The sequence below is a fragment of the Theobroma cacao genome, chromosome 2 (assembly GCF_000208745.1).
Source record: "Theobroma cacao cultivar B97-61/B2 chromosome 2, Criollo_cocoa_genome_V2, whole genome shotgun sequence".
NCBI classification, from domain to species: Eukaryota; Viridiplantae; Streptophyta; class Magnoliopsida; order Malvales; family Malvaceae; genus Theobroma; species Theobroma cacao.
In genome coordinates, this window is record NC_030851.1 from 5,142,810 (window position 1) to 5,158,029 (window position 15,220).

General features: G+C 34.4%; 1 protein-coding gene across 1 annotated transcript; it reads left to right on the forward strand.

Annotated features, from left to right (window-relative positions):
• LOC18607953 (PI-PLC X domain-containing protein At5g67130) lies at positions 2,889–8,025 on the forward strand. The gene is made up of 9 exons (XM_007042388.2): positions 2,889–3,101; positions 3,190–3,246; positions 3,353–3,475; positions 3,580–3,717; positions 6,583–6,681; positions 6,799–7,102; positions 7,180–7,403; positions 7,516–7,602; positions 7,681–8,025. Exons 1-9 carry the CDS (start codon positions 3,096–3,098, stop codon positions 7,840–7,842), a joined length of 1,200 nt encoding a protein of 399 aa, XP_007042450.2. The 5' UTR covers positions 2,889–3,095; the 3' UTR covers positions 7,843–8,025.

Consider the following 15,220-nt stretch of genomic DNA (forward strand, 5'->3'; position numbering starts at 1 on the left):
AGAATCACATTGAGGTGGCCAGTTTTTAGAGTTATTTTAGGACCCTTTTTATTACATTTGTAACAACAGTTGTTGGCTAGATGAGATTCGAGTATTTGTTTTCAAATTTTAGGGTGTACAATGCCTGCAACAATGTTGGTCAGTTGGGGTTTCTTTTCCCTTTTGTTAGGATGTGACTTCATGTAGAATAGGACACTCCATTTTCATATGTATCATAAAAAGTTCACCCACAAATATTAATTAGTCCTACTCATTAACTATAATAAAATAATGCCTAAGCAAAGAATTTAGGTTTAAGCCATAACAATGTATAGCGTGATCAAAGGAAAAAAAGTCACTTCACCCCTTTTTTTTCCTTCAAATGAAAAATCAGCTGCTCATGTAATTTTGTATGTAACCACATAGTAAAAGTTTGTTTGATGCTTTTCTTAGCAAACAAAACAATGTTTTGTTTGTTTGTTTGAGGGAACAAAATGTGAAACAAGGTATAGAAAACTTTAGTTGGAAAAGTGAAAGTTATTGCAGAATTGCAAAATATATTGCAGACGATGTGGCACCTGTTTTAAGAGGACAAATTTTTTCACTGAACCGGACATGAGGGGGGGGGGGGGGGGGGGGGTAGGTGTTTTGGCCGCCGAGGATGGAAAAAGACTTCGACCTTTGTACATAGAGATGGAGGATAAGTTAAAAAAGGAGAACATCAACCTGCCTCAAACTTTCAATAGAAAGAATCCGCAACATGTGCTCCCGTCCCATGTTTGGCTTCCTATGGGCTATGGGCTATGGGCTGCTATCATCACATTTGATTAATTACTTTGATGACCTCTACTTATTTGACCTTGCGATAATTAGGGAGAATAGAGGGCATGGCCAGGAGTGAGCTAAATTTGTCCTGGAAATTTCGTGGTGATAAACCAAGTGGGACCAACATTAATGGTGGGAGGCGTGAGGGTACCTGCAACTGCCAAAACCCAAAACATTGGAAACTCGAGCATGTTTGTAATCTTATGGGCACGGGTTCATTTGGAATCATATCAGTTTTCTTAATGTGCTAACAAACAAAAAAAAATAGACCTAATCTTCACTCTAATAGTACTGATAAACTTTTATACTTAGACTGTTAACCTCATATCAGTAGAGAATAAAACATTGATATTGATGCACCCCTGTCTGGGGTCTTATGTTTCTTGTTTGTATCTTGCACGGGGTGGGAACTACTGTTTTTTAATGAGAAAACTTTGGGTGATGTTAAGGGTTTTAGTGAAGATAGTAACTATTTATGAACAGCTTTTTGTGTTAATTTTGGACAGGCAGGCAGTGCCCTTTTCTTTCTTTTCTTTTTTTTTTTATTATTAATTTTATCCTTGCAATCCACGCCTGGAACATTTGCTTTTGCTTGTTATGTTCATTTTGTTAAGATTCTGCTTAAAGAAGAATCCCTCGTTTAATTTAGTTGGAAGTTTACTCCAATTAATGACAGATTTAAAGGTGTACTCTGCGCAAACTATTCATACTGCTGGGATTAAAATTGGAGTTAAAATTTTCTGTACATGAAACCCTGGTACATTCTTAGTTTTGTCCTTGTTCATATGTATTTCAATGGAGTAATAATGCCTAGCATGCTTTCAATTTCTAACCACTTGAAAACTTAACGTCCCCAATAGCCTGTAGTACATGTCCGCATCTGTCGATACAAGTCTCTATTATTGATTGTCTGTGAAATTAGTACATTGAGAGGATGGACTTTGCATCAATTGATTAGCAGAGATCTTACACCTGATCTACATTCTGTTCAAAGTCTGTCATGCTACACCTAATTGTTGGATTCTAATCATCTGAATTAAAACGTGGTTCATGTCCTTTGGCATTTCTTTTCCTTCCTTTCTTTAAGGGATGCCTAATATACATCACCCTTCAGGTAACTTCAAGCTGGTTTTCTTGGACTTGAAAATGAACCGCTGTGAGGTTGGGCCAAATCAAAATTCAGTAAATTGGTTGAATAAGTGGCCCATGCCTCTTTGCTGATGTTCGACTTTACTTATTCGGATGGCCGAGGTATTATGAACATTGTTAATGGTAAGCATGGCCCATGTGAGATCTCAAAGTTCAAGGCAGGACCACATTTGTCATGCTGCGGGCTTGGATTAGTGTCAGTTACGTGCCGACAAAGGCCGCTAGAGCTATCATTCACGAGCTAACTGTGAAGGATAAAAGGCTTTAAAATCCTTCATCCAAGGCAGCTCGAAGTTGTTGGTCAGAGGGCAGCTCAGAGTGCTGCACTAAGTCGGAGGATTCTGGCTATCGGTTTTGGGGCAAAAAGACAGTGAAAAATTACCAAAGTGTTCGATATGTTAAAACTGCTCGGCGAAGCCACATTTTCTCAGATGTGGAGACTGTAAGAAGATTTTTTCTTTTCTTCTACTAAGCAGTTTAATTAAGTGATGGCCGAGGCAACTCTAATGTGTCTAAGAAAAGGAAGCTTCCTTGAAAGAGTAAAACTTTCCTAGTGTCGGACAAACAAAACCCAGAAAAAATTATGCACAAACTCTTACTTGTCGTAAAATAAAGTGTGAGAAAAAGAATGTTACAAATATAAAGACCAATGACTATATATGTATATAGTTAGTGATTGATTGTTGCAAGCAAGCAGAAGAGGAAGACTTTAAGCAACAAATTCGAAGTGCACTCTTGGATTGGATGCAATTCCGTTTTTGTTAGAATTTTATGCTATTACGAAAGATCAGACTGTATCTATGATCTATCTATCTATCATGTATCCTTAATAAAGGGGTTGCAGTTATTTGTTACCCTCAATGTTTTTCTCTCTTTTTTATTGGAAAAAAAAAACGATTATTAAAAGCTTGGGTAATTATCATTAATTAAAAAGACCCTTAACTAGCTGAGCAAAAGATGCTCTGTTGAAAATCCATAGCGGCGCAGAAACACCTGCATTTTTATTCCTCTATTGCCAGCTTCGATGCCCTTATATAAAAGGGTCACCACAACAAATCACAAAATGGACTGCAAATTCTGATCCTGTAAACGGAGAGAGGGAGCAGAAGAAAAATTCAAAAAGCCAACTCCAACGTCACCAAATGCGGGCAAGTTTTGAATATCTTTCTTTTTCTCTTCTCCTTCTCTCCTCTGTCGTCAAAGGAAAACTAACACAATTTTCCATTTCAATTGCAGTTGATTACTGTTCTGATCATTGCCGCTCTTCTCTTTGGTTTTGGCTCTGCTCTCAAGGTATGCCATATATATTTCTCTCTATTTTTTTTTATCAGGAAGACTGTTCTATGTTTTTTTTTTTGAAATGTCAGTTTCTGAATGTGGGGTGTATAATCTTGAACAGGAGGGACAAACATGCGTAGCAGATCGCAATTGTGACCCAGGGTTGCACTGTGAAACGTGTCTAGCAAATGGAAATGTACGGCCCCGATGCACCAGAATCCAACCTCTAAACCCCACTTCTCAGGTCCGTATGATTCATCCATTTTCGGCATCATGCACATTTGTATATAAACATATGAAGGATTAATGGATGTAATTCTGTGGGTGCGACTGTGATGATTCAATTAGGTGAAGGGACTTCCATTCAACCGATACTCCTGGTTGACAACCCACAACTCGTATGCAAGGTTTGGAGAGAGGTCTGCGACTGGGTCTTTGATTTTAGCTCCAACAAACCAGCAGGACTCCGTCACCAGCCAGCTTAATGTATGTTCCGCTCCCTGTTTATCCCATGCTTTAGCTGTCTACAAAAAGATGAGAAGGAAAAAGAAAATAAAGTTCTCAGATCCTATGAGTTTCAGCTTTCTTTTTTTTTTTAATTCTTTTCCCTGCGGCCTTTATAATTTGCTTTTCGGTTTAGCTTTTCAGTTTTCAGTGAACTAATCAAGGTATTACGTAAGGGTTGGTTTTAAGAATGTCGGCTCTTTGGGTTGGAAAGTAAAAATTTTGAAAAGATTAAAAGACGAGAATCTCTAGTTGGAATTATTGAACTTTTACATTAAAGAGAAAAGATATTCAAGTCTTTTTGTTAAGGAATTTGTTTGTTTGTGCTTGAATATAGTTGTAGGGTACTCAATAATCCGCTTTAATTAGGTGAACTCTACGGCTAGGAATTGAATAAAGTAATGTTTATTTTATGAGATTACCAACTAGATATAAGTTGTAATATATATAGTTGGATGATTAGTATGAGGCAAATAGAAAAAGACCTCAAGGTTTGACTTGTGTTGTCAACGTAACTACACGGATCCTCAATGATGATTTTTTTTTTCTCATTTTGGACGTAGATGATTTACTTAATTTACTGCTAGAAAGGATACGGGAAATACCACTTTAATTAAGTAAAAATGAAGTAACTCAATGCATTTCCTTGCTTAAAAGGAAAAATTAATGTACAAAGCTAATAATTAACTTGCTCTACCATGCTTTCTTACCTATTTTATACTTGCGTTCACTTTTGTTGAAGGTTTAATTTGATGGTATACCGTTAACTATGGTTGAAAAAACTTTTCACCATCCTTTCACTTTTGTATTTGGTATGTTATGATTATAGTGATTGTCTTTATTCACAATTTTCTAATTGAAAAGCATCAAAAATAGTATTTAAATCCGGAAAAGAAAAGCGGGAAAGGTGGTTACGTAGAAAGAAACTTTCCAACTCCGTCAAGAGTCAAATCCGACATCCTCTGCTCTACTGTTTTGAACTTCGTGCTTTTGCTCGCATGTGATTTTTTTAAAAAGAATATTAAAGGTATGAACTACTGTTTGGTACGTTTTTGAACCAAAATATCACAACAAAACCCAACATCATCTCATAATAGTCAGAAATCATCGTCAAGTATGAGAACAAAAGAACAAAAATAAAATTATACTTAATAATCCATTTAAAGCCCAAAATATTCACAACGAAATTAGTTTGGTAAGATAACCTTTCCACTCTAACATTGTCTATTAAGTTGATCTATTAATTTTAGATATGCTGCTCTGAAGATCAAATTTATGTATCTATTTTCTAATTCAAAATGTCATTTTGTCATCACTTTTGATTTCGTTCACTCTTTAATTTTCTCTCCTAAAAGAAATGCATTTAAAGAAAATGTATATTTTTATTTTCATCAATTTCATAATCTATTACTTAAATCATATTTTTTTTAAAATTTAAATCACATGTAAACCATAATATTTAGTCAAGCATAACTTTGATAATGAAGAAATTTTCTCTTTGATTTTTTTAAAATTTAAATACTTTAATAACTACAACAACATGATACTACATGATTTTTTAAGAAGTTATTTTTTAGAGTTGTTTTTCAAAATTATCATTGTTTGGAATTGTTATATATAGATATCTCCATATTATAATTTCCTACAGGTAATTTTCTTCCGTAGTACTAATCCTACTAATTCTATTTATGTGATTCTGGATCTAATGATACAATTTACAATTTAGATCAATTTAAGAACTGAGTTGGTAACTATAGGAAACTAACTTAGCAATTCACAAAAAGCTAGAGAAAGAAGGTTAAAAAAGAAAAGTAATGTTATTGCTCAAACAGTTGCTTAAATGGTTGAAAAGAGATAACTTACTTTTATAACCAATCCATGAATGGCAAAGATGGTCCAAATGTCACAATCCTTAGAGCCATTACAACTTTCTAGATATAGAACCCCATCTAGAACATTCTACACATATTCAACAACTGCGTAGATCTTGTGATCCACTGCTCTTATTTGAAATTCATCCTTTTCAAGTGTTTGGGAAAAAATTTCATGTGAATCGGGCTCACGTGTCTTGTGATGCTTTTGCCTTTTATTTATGAAGTGGTTATGGCCGGTTACTAAATTAATCTCCGTGGTTGACAGCTCAGCCCAAAATTTGATTTAACGATTGTAAGCTCATGCTGCCAGATCAAACGGTCAGAATTCGTCAAATGGTCGGAATCATGGGTCTCACAGTACCGCAACACAATAGGATATCACCTCTTAATTTAAGCGGGGAACTGAAACATTTGTCTTTAACTTGGAAAGTAGGACCAACATGCTTTTTTTCTAATAGAACTAAGCATCATTATCTTGAGGAATAAAGGACATCCATACTTTATTCTCTTCAAAAACCCACATGTTAGGCGAATTCGGTAGGTGATCCTTCAATAAAAATATAACGGTAAAAATGAAAGTCATGTGCTTTGCATACCACCAATGTTGTTGTTGGCCTATGACTGATGTCGCACTTGTTTCACAACCATATTCTGCCGGCTCCCAGCTGCATCAGTACCAAGAAGTGATGATGAGAGATAATGAAATAAATGCTTGGTGACCTAACCTAATTTCTTGTCATCATTAGTCATTACTTTCACTCACAACTAAACAATTAGAGGAGAAAGTGCGCTGGGTTTTCATATAGTATATATTATATTAGCAATGATCAGATAACAATTTGATTGTTAAATTGCCCACTAACTGTAACTGAACATTTTCTTCCCATGTATGGTCAATTTTTTGGTAAATTATTGGAATGAGCATTGCTCTTTCAATTATTAGCACTTGTTCAGAAGTGGTATTCTTTTGCAGAATGGTGTTAGAGGTTTGATGCTGGACATGTATGATTTCCAGAATGACATTTGGTTGTGCCATTCCTTTGGAGGACAGTGCTTCAATTATACAGCTTTCGTAAGTCTGTGTGGACATCTAAAGCTAATATATTATTATACATGGATTTGGGTTTTGCAAAATGTGAATTTAACAATTCCTTTACCACGGCATTAATGGATAAGTTGTTTGGATCAGCAACCTGCAATTAATGTTCTAAAAGAGGTTCAAGCATTTCTTCAAGCAAACCCGTCAGAAATTGTTACCATTATCATTGAAGACTATGTTACCTCACCAAGAGGCTTGACTAAAGTGTTTGATGCTGCTGGCCTGAGGAAGTTCTGGTTTCCAGTATCTAGAATGCCCAAAAATGGTGGAAAGTGGCCAACGGTTGATGATATGGTCCAAAAAAATCAGCGCCTGGTGGTTTTCACTTCAAAGTCAGATAAGGAGGCCTCTGAAGGCATAGCTTATCAATGGAGATACATGGTAGAAAACCAATGTGAGTCTTGTTACCTTCTTCTGTTGAACAATTCATTCAAAGAAGCAGAGATAACATTGATGAACTTGAAATAACAGATGGAAATGACGGGATGGTAGCTGGTTCCTGTCCAAACCGAGCAGAATCACCTGCCATGAATGCAACATCAAGGTCACTGGTCTTAGTCAACTACTTTCCTGATACACCAGATGTAACTCAAGCTTGCAAACATAATTCAGCTCCACTGTTTCGCATGGTGAACACATGTTATGTGGCAGCTGGAAACCGGTGGCCTAACTTCATTGCTGTGGATTTTTACAAGGTATAAATGGTGCTATAACTGTGATTTGTTACTACTAAAGCATGAGCAGTCTAAACATCTTAACTGTTACTGAATTGGGCATATGTAACTATTTCTTGCATGAAAATTTCAGAGGAGTGATAGTGGAGGTGCTCCGGAGGCCTTAGATGTGGCAAACGGTCATCTTGTGTGCGGATGTGGAAACATTGTCTATTGCAAGGTCTGTGACAACAATACTTCCATCCATTATCTCCATCCATTTCCTTCTGATTGACTGTGGTATTTAAATGTTGTGTAGGAAAATATGGCTTTCGGAGTATGCGACGTACCTGAGGCAGGTGTTGCCCCTGCACCTGGAGCAGTAGCACATGACTCGAGCTTTGCTCTTTTGGTTACTAGACCAACTCAATTCCAGTGGGTGCTTGGCGTAATTTTAGTAGCAATAGGCCTACAACTTTAAACACCAAGTTAAAACTTCTACTTGTTTTACTCCCCCCCCAAAAAAACTACTAACCATTACATAACTCAGATAGATATTAATCCAATTCCGAAAGGATTGTACTTCTTATTCCAGCTTTATTTATGGATGTTGGACATTAACAATGGTTCAAGAGTGACGGCTAACCATGGTCCATGGCCATAACTAGTGGTACTTATTCTTGTATTCCAATTATTATAGTTTGGGTGGGTATCATGTGATTGTTTTGAAGAATCTTTTGCTAGTGATTCTACTATAGGCGTGCGCTAACACAACATATTGTCTTAGCTCTTCCCTGTCACCTCTCCCATTAACAATAGATGATGAATATAATGGAGAAGTCATTGAATTATTTAACAATGTAATGATCAATTGGTCATCAATAAATTGCATTGGAGATTTATATTATATCTCTATTTAACTAATTGCATTTCTCCTCGTCGAGAAAGTCCAAATTGCACTTGTCCTCGAGCGATCAATAACAAAACCACTGGGTAATGGAACGATTTCCTGTCTTGTTGGCCCAAGTTTGGGCTACTAAAACCAACTCCAATTGCCCCATTGGTTAGGTTCCTCATGAGATGTGGGCTTAAAAATCTTGAGAGTAAATTGGGCAAAGGCCAGCGCCTTTCACTCTGGTTTCCCTTCCAGCCTTCTTTGTTTACTGGGTCAAGGGGTGGTCAGCGGCAAGAGTTTCTCTCTTGGTTTCTTTTTGCTTTCATTTTCCAATTTTTTGCCCTCCTTCTCACTAATTGGTCCATGACTTGAGAGCTAATCGGGCATGAATCAGGGGCACTTAAAAGCATTAAAAATACTCCTGCAGTCGGTTCGCGCACAGCTCAAGAAACCTTAATCCATTTATTTTAAAGCCCTTTCGAGGATTAAATGATACATTAACATGCAGCAAACTTAATTGGCTCCAACGGTGCTTGCAATTAAGTCAACACCAAAAATCTAAACAATTTGCCTTTTTTATTTACTTAATTTACTTCTCTCATGAAGTGAGAATTGGAATATACGTTTTGTAGGTAGGTAGGGGGGAATCCGGTGAAATTTGTGTCATATAGCTAAGGACAAAGAATAATATAATTATGGGATGAACATGGCATATACTAAACATCTTCTTCATATAAATTTTAGTTAATTAAAGCGTTGGATATGCTGATTTGATTAAATTTTGTGATGAGATTTGAATTGATAGCACAATGCATGACAAAAAAAAAAAGAAAAAGAAAAACAAAAGTCATCTCGTTCCCTACCTTGATATGATGATGATAGGATTCATTGCTGAAGTGCTCCACTAAAAATTTTGTGGGAATGTTTGATATCTGCCTTAGTGCCTCATGTTCCCATAGGGAAAATGACTGCTTTGATTTAATTCATGGGCTTTCTTTCTTTCTTATTTATTGCTACAGCTAAAGTTACACAATCTAATCCTACTCTATACAAAGTTCTTTTCTTTTTAACTTTTGGTTAAGAATTATAACTCTTCAAAGTTGGGTAGCATCTATTTTTCAAGGAGAGAAATTCACAATTCTTTAAAGAGAACCCAAAGTAGCTTTTTAGTGTCTCATCATTAGCCTTAGACCCCCCGTCGAAATGGTGAAATTCTTCACTTGTTTTGTAAGTTAAAGTCATAAACAATCTAACATCAACTTGATGACATTCTCGACAAAACACTGATTCCCAGTTAAGTTGGGTTCAATGTATTTGTATATTTTAAAACTTTAGTAATATTAGTGTATAAAAAAAAAAAAGGAAAATCTGTTAAGCATGACGATGAAGATCTTCATAAAGTAACATGTGATCAAAAAAGCATGGTGAATAAAGAGGGGAAAAAAGGGGGTGGAAGTTCTGACCAAATGCAAAATATATAGAGTTTTTTGCTCTCTCAATCTTCAGGAACATGACATGGAGGGCACCAGTTTCTGGCATGACTAATGGGGGCTCAATTGGCTTTATATTCGCCTAACATGCGCCCCCAAGGAGTAATACTCAAAATGTGATAATGACATTGACCAATTAACATCTTTGAAATTTTTTTGTTAGCAGTGGCCAATTTGAAAGCAACCCAACTTATATTATTGCCATTTCTTTGACTACTTTTCGTATCACTACTTTTTTTATTGTTCTGATTTTTTTTTCCTCAACCCGTTCACTCACTCACTGTCCCCACTTACATGCCACCTCTTCAATCGTAGTACTCATTAACAGTAAAAAACACCCAAGCTTTTTCTTTGTTTCTTTCTTATATGCATATGATGGAATAGGAGAAAATCGAGATGTAGAAATTAATTGTCTCGAAAAAATTTTTAAATTATTCAAAAAAAAATTTTAAAAATATTTTTTATTTTATTCGACTAAATTTTTATATTTAAAAAATTAAAATTTTATATTTTTATTTTAAATTAAATATATATTTATAATTAATTATCATTAATCAATATGTTATTTATCATTTTATACTCATATGATATTGATATAACCGTTGAAGTGAATAATGAAAAATATCAAATTATTATATAATTATTTTACATTAACATACCACGTTATCAGAATTATGACATATCAATATGTCATATAAACGTCATATGATAAAAAACGACAAGTAATAAAAATTATAAAAATTTATTTAATTGAAAAGGAACGTAAAAAATTTAACTAAATATTTATTTAATTTTTTAAAAAATTATACCAGATTAATATTATCCATCTCTTGTTACTAATCTTCTCACCCTATTCGGTCTTTCTTCCATGCTTATGGGTGGGATTAAGCTAGTTAATGTGAACAAAAAATTTCCTGTTACAGCATAGTCCTTACAAAAATTTAGAATGTCAAATGTAATGAAATTGACCATTTTTCTTCGCTTGAGTTTAATTTGAATCAATGCCACAAAAAACTTTTCATGACTTTTAGCTTTGGATGGAACAAAAGAGCCACGAGGAGAGCTCAACCACACAATATAAAAATACAGTCGGGATAAAAAGGAAAAAATAAAAGGATCCAAGTTAGTTATGGACCACGTCAGCAGCACAACTAAAGTGACACGTGGTGAACACGAAAACAACCCACGTGGAAAGTTGGATTCAATAATTTCATTATTGGACCACGTAAAGATAAAATCTTAGGCCGAATCACAATGCCAACTAGACTTGCCTCCTTTCCACTGTAATCGTTGATTAAATACTCTGATAGTATTTTCAAAAAAATACCCAAAAGGAATAATTCTTTTAACTCTGAAAAAGTACATTTAAGAGCTTGAGATTCTTGACAAGAAGCAGCCTTACTTCCGTGGCAACTTATCCATTTTAAAGATAATCTCCTTCAATTAATCGTTTTTTTTAGATTTGCTTTTTAAAATTCAAATATGTCAAGAGTTAATTGATTGATTAAGTTAATATTAATTGAGGGTTAAAGGGATAGTGGACTTCGCTGTAACATCTATGAGATTTGTTGGGTACCATGCTTACGCAGAATTATTAATTTCGCATAAAGGCCTCACGTAGAGTCAAACTTTCTTTTACACCAAAAAGAGATGCCGACTCTCCCACTGAAGGGGAAATAATGCCAACCTTTTATATTCAAGAATTATCAAAGAATGAATTATTAATATATGCATATTTACGATTATTTTGCTTTAAAATGGAAAATTATAAAGGAAAAAGAAAAAAAGGATACTACGATCTTAACATAAGAATTCGGTTAATATTTGATGGGAGTTTCTTTTTTTCTCCTTTAATTACTATTTGTAAATTATTGAAACCTGATGAAAAAAAAGATTCCATTAGAAATTATAATAGTAATTAAGTGTTTTTTTTAAGTATTAATCTTGATTTTAGGTATGTCAACAGTAAGATACTTATTATTTTTTAAAGTATCATAATCTGAACTCTATTATTTTATAATATATTCGAACCATGTAAATATTTGATTAAATTTTTGAATTGATATCTGAATTTGTAAATGAATATTATAGACACAATTCATTAAATTAAATATCTAATTAAATTAAAATTTAAATTAATTTATATTAATAAAAATTAAATTAATAATTTATTGTTAGGTTATAAAATAAATTACAATTTAAAATTATATTTAAAACCATTAATAAATTTAGTAAGTATTATATTAATTATAAAAATTTTATAAATAAAAATAGTAAAAATAAAATTTAATATTAAAAAATATTATTTATAATTAAGGTAGAGAGTTTTGGGTATCTTAAGATCATTATTCAAATTTTATTTAAATTGTAACATATAGGAAATTTATTACTCGAACTCAATTATAAAATACTATAATCGTATTTAATTAGATCGAGTGATGTGAAGTATATAATGATAAGGCACACACTAACATCTCTACTTAATTTGGGGAAGCAAAAAAAAGGTAGAACGTTGCAATGATAAATCTGATATTAAAAGTAAATCATGGAATTGGAAACTAAGCACAGACAGCATTGTCTGCTAAATAATTTCTAAAAATATCTTAACACAATAGTTAATTTTGTAGACTGAAAAGACGACACCATTCAAGTTTAAGCCTTTTGTATTATCCAATCGTTCGAAGATTAATAAAAGGAATGCAAGTCCAATTGTGATTAGATTCTGTTTAGCAAACGAATTAAAACATAAAAAGCTTATCGATTCACGAATCCGCTTTGAGATAAAGTTTGGAAATTATCGAAAAGTTTTTGTTGGCAAAACCAATGACAATTTCAAGGTACCTCTTTTGCCCTTTATCTTACTAACGTACATGCTTTAGTTACAGTAAGTATGACTGTCCAAGGATAACTTTTTCTAATACTTGCTCGTGATGCTCTGGCTGGGTGGCAATTAGCTTGCCTACTCACATTTATTATATAATTTATTTTTTAAATAATCACTAAAATAAAATTGTAATAAATTGGGTGTGCTATTTTATTTAAAAAAAGCGTAGAAAAATAGAAAACTGGGGGGAGGGAAAGGGCACACAAATCAATGGAGATCCATCAAAAGTCTTGAGTCATCAGAAACCCCATTGGATAATGTTGATAGGAATCAGGGAATTCCGTACCCGGGGCACAAACTGCGGATTGTAGCAGGCTAAGAGGAACCAAAGTTAAGAGCTTTTTTTTTTTTTTTTTGTTTTAAGATTTTGTTTTTTCTTAAACCAGAAAGAAACCTCGCTCTCTTTCTCTCTCTCTCACGCACACACACACAAAAGGATTTTATAGCTGGAAACACGTGCTGTTTCGCACGTGCATCGGGGCAGGCAAATATTGTGTAGGCTGTAACGGCAATGCGTTGCCCGGTTGACCGGAGACAGCAAGGTCGCAAGGGGGCGTGGCTCGTGGAGCGCACTGTCCCCCAACAAGCGTGTGCTTCCGCAGCTAGATGACACCGACTGTTCCAGCCCTCCACCCTCTCGCTCTGTGCTCTGTCTTAGGCACCTTTCTGATAGTAATTTGATACTTTCTCTTTTTGAGGTCTTCAATTGTTCGATTAGTCAATCAAATACCTGCTATGACAACTGTTGGCCGTAAACTGAGTCACTATTTCTTTCCTTTTCTTTTTTAATTTTTTACCCAAATATTAGAAATCTTGCTAAAAGCTGGTGATAATGTTTGGACATAAAACCAACAGATTGGTAGCAAGTCTACTCAACAAATTAAGGTAGAGAAACACACGTTTTGTTATAAAGAATTAATCATGGTATAACAATTAATTTCTAAAAAATAATTGTACAATTGTTAATTGTGAAATTTAATTAAAAAAAATTAAACAGATGTCATTACCAAAACCCATAAATATAATTGAATAAAGAGCAAGGAACGCTGGTTTCCTTAGCAGGCTCCCAAAGTAACGTAGCGGAGCAGCCTCTCCAAGCCAAAAGGTAATAAAATTCCCATTCACTTGCTCCCACGTAAACATGTGACAGATTCCCTGTTTCTCACTCAACTTAATATTTGCTTGTTGCTACTACAACAGAATGGCGCACATCATGGTCTGTAAGGTTTTTTTGTTTTTTGGGGGGGGGAGGGAAGGGAACTAGAAAGTGGAAAGGGAATTTTGGTTAACGTAGACGGAGTTTTGTTGGGGGCCCACTTGATCAACATCGACCACTTATGTTGGGTCCCATCCCATCTAGAAACCACCCTATTGATGTTATCCACGGAAATTTGTTTTTCTTTCTTTTTTTTTTAAATTATGATTTTAATTGCTCGAATAAAGAGGTGGAGAGACAACCTGGACCCGCACATTCCTCTGTTTATCTCTTCCTCTTTGACCGTTGACTGCCTACTACTACTGTTTTAGTAGCAGACAATTCAAACCTAATAATTAATCTCAATTCGTTCTTGCAATTGCAGTCCCCCCCTCCCTTCTTTTCAATCTTTTTCATATTTCATTTTGTTCCTTCACAATTTCTTTATATTCCTTCCCATCACAAATTTACTTTGCAATTCTACACCTTCATATAGTAGTCAAATTCGATGGGAATGTATGCTGCCTGTTAATACACTTTCAATCGAAGACTTTTTTGTATTTTGGTTTTGATGGATTATTCGTCACACTTCTTCCTTTCTTGGCTTCTCAAAGCAACCCTAAGAATGTCACTGTCAACCTAATTACAGCCAATTTGTCAAAAAGGATTTCGTCCAGTTCAAGGTCTTAATACAACTAAACAAATACAGTTATCTGCTTGAAAAGGGTTTTTACTTCAAATTGAAGGTATTCGCATTGTTCAAAAACCCTTTTCCATCTTTTCATGTCTTTTTTTTTTTGAAAGTCTTTGCCACCTTTTCTAAGGCACAAAAGCTTGAAATGCAGTACACTTTGAAGATTGAGGTTGCCATTGGGGTGTCCATTTTTTTTTTCATTTTATCCTTTTTGATTTTTCACTCACAAAGAAAGATGTGACACCCCACCAGACTGTAAAGTGTGCCCTAACATAATGTTGTTTTCAGGATTCCCATGGGGCATACAAACCAACCGTGACAGCATGCATAAAGCTAGTCTTCTTACTAACCAGTAAAAGCATAGACATAAAAACAGCACCTAAAAAGATAGATAAGCTAAAAATATCTGCATTGTTGATGAACATAACTCAATTCACTGTAACACCCTTCCTTTGATTTATTTTTCAAGAAAAGGAAAAATGAGGCAATCCAAATTCTCTTTCCCTAAAGTATCACAACCGAATTATTGTGTTTTACAAAACAAGTTATTGTTTGATTTAACTTAAATTAAACATTAATGGAGCAAGGTGACAACATCTCATTAGTTGTTACTACTCTAAGGTAAGTCTCAAATCACCCAAAAGATAGTTGCATGATGTAGGAAAACAGCAAAGCATAAGGACTTGATTGCAAAACAAAGG

Coding starts and splice junctions, on each gene's coding strand:
- LOC18607953 (XM_007042388.2), top strand. Junction 3,476..3,579: donor CTCTAAACCCCACTTCTCAG/GTCCGTATGATT, acceptor TGATTCAATTAG/GTGAAGGGACTTCCATTCAA. Junction 7,603..7,680: donor GAAACATTGTCTATTGCAAG/GTCTGTGACAAC, acceptor AATGTTGTGTAG/GAAAATATGGCTTTCGGAGT.